Source organism: Colletotrichum chrysophilum (assembly GCF_026319265.1).
Source record: "Colletotrichum chrysophilum strain AFK26 chromosome Unknown scaffold_6, whole genome shotgun sequence".
Classification (NCBI taxonomy): Eukaryota; Fungi; Ascomycota; class Sordariomycetes; order Glomerellales; family Glomerellaceae; genus Colletotrichum; species Colletotrichum chrysophilum.
In genome coordinates, this window is record NW_026517293.1 from 131,268 (window position 1) to 137,267 (window position 6,000).

Sequence of the window (6,000 nt, forward strand, 5' to 3'; positions counted from 1 at the left end):
TGAAGACCTTGTTTCTGAGTTCGAAAGGAAGCTAGCGCAGACTAAGGTTCGTCTTTCCGACTTCCTTAGCACACACTGGAAAGACAAGATGCACCGCGTCACCGAAGACCTCAATAAACAACATCTCACAGATGAGAACATTAAGGGGATTGAACGACTTGGAATTACCGTTAAGGTTGAAGTCGAAGGCCCCGAGGAAGAGGATTACTACTACAAGCCGGGATATTGGATCAAGGAGTTGGACAAGCTAATGGAGTGAAGCTTCACAGGCAGGACTTCTAGAATCATGCGTTGGCAGCCTCCTGCGGTCGATCCTAACATTGGCATCGAGAATTAGATCAAGAATGACCAGAAAGTGGAGAATTTCACTCTTGGACAAGTAGCTACGAGGAACGATCCGGGTACACGTAGAAAGGATGACGCATATCTGATGCACCTAAAACGCCTTGCAGGCTGAATCAGCCGTACCATCGAGGAAACTGCACTTTGACTATGTTCCGTTATTGGGTGCCTGGTGGTAGGTGATTCTGATCAATCAATAAAGACCACGTTCGGATCTGGATCACGCACCTCAGCGAGCCAGTGGCTCAATGCTTCGCGAGTGTGAATTATCTGCATGCCAGCCATACCGCCTCACTTTAGCGTCGCTTTCTCATTCGTTAGCCTGAAAACAAGTCCGAGGGATTGTCGCGATTTCTCCCCATCCTTCACTCTTTCCCTCTTTCCTTTCCTTTTTCTCTTCATACTCCGACTTTTTGACTGCTGCCGGACGGGCGGCCAAAACATGTTGGATTTCAACAAAGCAACTCGGTATAACCCCGCCACTTATTCTTCAACGCAATACGTATTCCCTTTACCGAAGGGACGAGGCAGCACAGATTGTTGGTGGAGCCTCCAGCAATGGCAGAAGTACTCGGGACGGTCGTCGGCGTGGTTTCCCTCGGGCTCCAGGCCTGCTCTGGGATCATCAAATATCTCGACGGCATCAAAGGGCATCAAGACGACATCGCCTCAACTTCTCGGCTTTGCGAGTCATTGCAAAGACGACTATGCCTACTAGAGGGTATACAAGATGATATTGCAGCCGCAGCAAATGGTGCTGGATTTGAAATTGGTGAAGCTATATCATCCGTAAAGACAGAGTTTACCAATTTGTCATCCTTCATGGACACCGTTCGCTTGAATGAGGACCCCTCGAAGTCCTTTTCGGACTGGCTCAAAGACCGGAAGACGAGGGTAACCTTTCCATTTCGACGGGATCATCTTAATCATCTACAGAACTACCTTGGACAAGCAGATAAGGCTTTGCAAGCAGCGCTCCAAATGCAAGAAATGTGAGATTAAATGGCCATCTTCTAAGGTGCTATTATGGCTAACGCAGTGCTAGTCGGATGGGGATCAACAGTGTGAACGCACTTGGCAGCATTGAGAACAGATTGACCAAACTCAACACATGTTCCAGTTTCAAATTCGACGGTATACTTCAACACTTAACCCAGACTCGGCATTATTTAGGAGCATTGTCAAACAACATGTCGCGAATGACCTTAGATCTCGAGGCTTTCGTCCCCCACGTTCAGGAACATATGGAGAACACAACCATCCAAATGGCCTGCTTACGGAGTCAAGTCGGAGATGTCCTTCAAGTGCTCACTTCTCCTGACGTTGCTATTGTATTGAAGCGACTGCTGTCAAAACCTGACGTGTTACGGTCGGTCTGTACCGAAGCTACACTCAACCGACAAGGATTAGGGATCAGGGACTCCCATGAAGACATTAAACGCAGTGTCACAGGCGCAAACAATCCCTTTCGCTGTCAATGTAGATCAAGCATAATGAGGACCCAAAGCGTGCGACGTTTTGGCCCTGCACGTTTTACGACTAAGCGTTACGGGCATCAAGTACATATGTTGGACTGTCCACTGGCCGGCATTAGCCCTTCACGAAAGGGTTGGTCTTTCGTTATATCAGGCAAGTTGTCTCGGCTAGTTTTGTCGGCCGCAATCGATATTCCAATGGCTGCATCTTTCGGTGCCGGAGGCTTTAGTCTATCGACTCCGCTCACGATGTATTGTTTTCGAAACAATTCTCCAGCATGGAACACCGTCGAGATCATTCAAAAGGCTTCTATAACGCTAGAGTCCGGAGACTTCTCGCTCGTGTTGCAGAAAGGAATTGACAACTTGAGATGGATCTTCACAACTAAAAAGGCCTCCCCTAAGGACATCCATTCGTCAGAAGGAACATTGCTCCACGCTGCCTGCTACCCAGGTGTCGCCGTCAATATACGCTCCGCAGAGAGGCTGAAGCCTTTAATTCAATTTCTAGTCGCAGTTGGTGTGCCTAGAAACCATCCAAATTCGAATGGAGAGTGAGTAAACAGCCATTCTGCTCGCTTGAAGCACTAGCAATTTCTTATTCAATTCATACCAGGGTTCCCCTCCATCTTATGTTTTGGTGGTTTGCCTTCAGCACACAAATCATGTCTGAATCACACGAGTTCTCAGGCGAGTCGATCTTGATGTCTGATCTTTTGATTCCTGATGAATGTGATACACATGTGTTTCATTACGGGATATCATATATCGCATTCTTCCAGGAGTTATTCATGCGATCTCCAGGAGACATGCCATGTAAGTATCATTCTCCTACTAGTGGTGATTTGTCGAAGCTGGTGACGCTGCCTGGAAAGACTATGGAAGTTGTCTTCACACAACCATAGTGTATGAAGATAGACCGGCGTTTGTTAAAGCGTTGCAAAAAGGTCTTCATACATGGCAACTTTCAGAACCGAACACTTTCGGATTCACGCCACTAGAGCTCCTCATCTCGTGGCCAGAAGGCTTCGATCTTCTCATGGTTCATTTGGGAAGCCACATTTTGCGTAATGCAGACGAAGGAAAATATTCCAAGCTGTTCTACGCCCTTATACAGAGCCAGAAGCTTTGCTTGGAACCAGACGATTCTATGTGTCCCACTAGCTGTCTCTGTGCAGCAATGGTCTTCAAGTTGCTGGAGTTGAATTGCCGAATCGATCTTGAGTATCCGTTGATGGACTGTTTGATGTCGGCATCCGCGCGGTGCCAAGAAGCTGTCATTCATCATCTAGGCAACCGACGAAAGGCTTTGATGCAACTTGCATTGGGAAGTCTCTCGCCAACGGAGATCAATGAGTACGGAATTTCAGAAGACGCGATCTTAGACAGCCGAATTCATGAAGTTGTCCAGGCACTTGAGCGGCGAAATGTTGAAATTCCGAGATGGCTTCGGACAGGACGTATTACACCTAAACATCACAGACGCGCCTCTATCTATCATCTCATCTGCTATTCAGAACCCTTTATTAATAGAATGGACATCTTGGGTTTCGCGTTCGCAAATGGGTTTAAAGAAGTTGATGCGCCTGACGTCAATGGGAGAACGCCATTGATGATCATTACATCCCCTTCATTATTCCAGGCTTTTATGAAGCTCGGAGCGGACCCATTAAAGCAGATGCCAGATTGCGTGCCAGGGTATACGGCGACACATGGCATTTTCTTTGTATCAGAATTATCAGAATGGCCGGACATCGACCCCAAGGAATTTTGGGCTTTAGTTCGCAGCAGTGGTAAGCTGGCACAGCACAGATCTCCAGAAGACGAGTGCAGATGCAAGTGCTCTATGAACGGTTGCCATCCATTAACAATCCTATGCAAAGCGCGCCTGTCTAATTCGTGGGTCTCAAGATATGGATGGAAGAGAAGAGGTCTGGCGACTCGTTTGGGAGATTAAATGGCCAACTCCGAAAGGTTTTGGGGCTTGGACCCTAGCTCCGTGGCGATTGTAATACGAGTAGCTACGTTCGAGAAGCTGTCCATCCGTCACACATGCTGTCGGAACGGCTGGCGGACAGGTATCGACGAACAGGAGATCAATAATCTTAACGACGAAGACGCTATACGGATTAAGTACTTGGAAGACTTGGTTCCTGAGTTCGAGGCAGCGTTCGAGAGCATGGAGTGCGACGTCTCTGAGTTCTTTGAGACCTACTGGAAAGACCGCATGTCCGAAGTTCTGGATGAGCTGGATGGGAAGCCTCTGACGAAAGAAAATCTGCAGGGAATCGAAGATCTGGGGGTTAGATTGATATTTGAAGATGACGAAAGTTCAGTAGAGTCGGAGATGTCTTCGGTTGGGTACTTCATGGAAGAGCTAGATCGCATAGCTGATGGGCTTGGGACTTAGAAGGGACACGGAGTAAGCCGGTAGACTGATTGAGTATCGGAGTCTGTTTCTGTTCTGGGTTGGGCCTCGTCATATCTAGGGTGTCTCCCATCTAAGTAAGATCTAACGCAACGTAGCGGTTTTTCATGCCAGGTGACATGTCTTGCTCGTTGCTAGATTCATCATCCTGCTGAATACGACATTGGAGTTTGTCAGTCTGGAGTTGGAGTTTGGCGCCCTCCCCTGGTTGCGTCACCTAGGTCGCTGCCTTGAAGGTCATGTTGTTTCGCGTGATCACGAGCTTCACAACGAGCAAGCATCTTCCGTATCCCACTTCAGTGGCCCAACCCGGTGCGATATCAGCAGAAAACCCCCCAAAGTCATTCAGCACTGTCTTGGGCGTAGTATGATAGACAAACGGCGGGCAAACAGTGCAGATCTGTCTACTCTCACACACACTGAAGGTCGTTCACAGGCCTCGGGTGCCGTTACTTGCACAGGCACCCTCCTGGCGAGAACTCACGGGCATGGGCAACAGTGGTGAACGTTGAAAGAGGATGCATAGCGTCCATATTTTGATTCGTGATATTTGATCATTATCTCCCCCCATAAGGGTATTGTTGTAAAAAGAACATCGCTGGAAAGACGTCACCGCGCGAGTCTCATGACGTCCGATGGCGACGTTTCTCATCGGACAGGGCCTTTTGAAGTCATCACCATCAGTCATTGCAGTTCCCAAAAGAAGTAGTTTTAAGTTCGTTCCCGTTCCTGCCTACGCACCTCCTCCTGGAAAACATTCCGCCCGGGCGAGTGGGGCGGTGGACTCGTTGGTTCGAGTTGGATATTCGCGTCGTTCTTCAGTCCGCGGCTTCTTGGCGGACCGGCGACGGTTTCGTGGTATTTTGCTGCTGCTGCGGCAGCGGCGGCCGCGTGACGGCGGCGTCGGCGGAAGCATAGCCAGAGCATTACGCCGACGATGGCTAGGGTGATGAGGATGACGGGGAGTATGATGGCGACAAGGTTCGGACTTGAGCTGGAGCTGCCGTCGATGTCGAGTGCTGGGCGGATGGTGAAGACGGGACCGGTGACGTTTTGCTGCTCGTCTGTGATGGGGTCGTTGTACATGAGGATGAGGGTCATGTTATTCGAGTCTTTCTCTTCGAGATCGCCGACGCGTGGGGTCCAGTACGCCCATCCATCGCCGCCGCGGATATTTGTTACGGAGAATGCGGGTGCCGCATCCATATTTCCGGTGTTACTGACATCATACCCGACGATTCCAATTGGCGTGTTTGGGTCCTCGAAGAAGGTAGTGTCCCAGGTGACTAGAGGGAGAAAAGGTTAGTTGGGGGAGGGGCCGCGACTCAGACTTGATTTAAGCTTACTGTAGTACGTTGTCTCCACGTGCAGAGTACTACCACGTCGCGGCTGGCAGAAGGGAGCGTCGGTGCCAGGGTTGTTGTTGCATACGGAAAATACTCCTCCAAATCCTAACGTGTTGCTGGCTTGCGGCGGCGGAGGCACGCCGGTGCTTGTTGTGAGAGCGCCGTTGGTCGCGGTGACGGTGAACACGCTGCCGGTAAGCGAGTACGGCGGCGGGCTGAGGGTGGTGCGAGCGCCATTGCTGGTGACGACTGATGGTGTGATGGTTTTCGGTTGACCTTCCTCATCGACGGTGATCCATTCGTTGACGGGGCCGGGGCCTTGTCGAGCTTCGATGGCGACGGCGGATGATGTCGCAAGTAATGTTGTCACAGCGAGTGCTGACAGGAGGAGTCGTGTATTTGAGAACAT

The 6,000-nt window shown here is 49.9% G+C and overlaps 1 protein-coding gene across 1 annotated transcript; it reads right to left on the reverse strand.

The window, feature by feature from the left end:
* Window positions 1-4,956: 4,956 nt before the first annotated feature.
* COL26b_001352 (uncharacterized protein) lies at window positions 4,957-6,000 on the reverse strand (the record flags this gene model as incomplete). Its single annotated transcript, XM_053174305.1, has 2 exons — window positions 4,957-5,531; window positions 5,592-6,000. The coding sequence occupies 2 exons, from the start codon at window positions 5,998-6,000 to the stop codon at window positions 4,957-4,959; spliced, it is 984 nt and encodes a 327-aa protein (XP_053041615.1).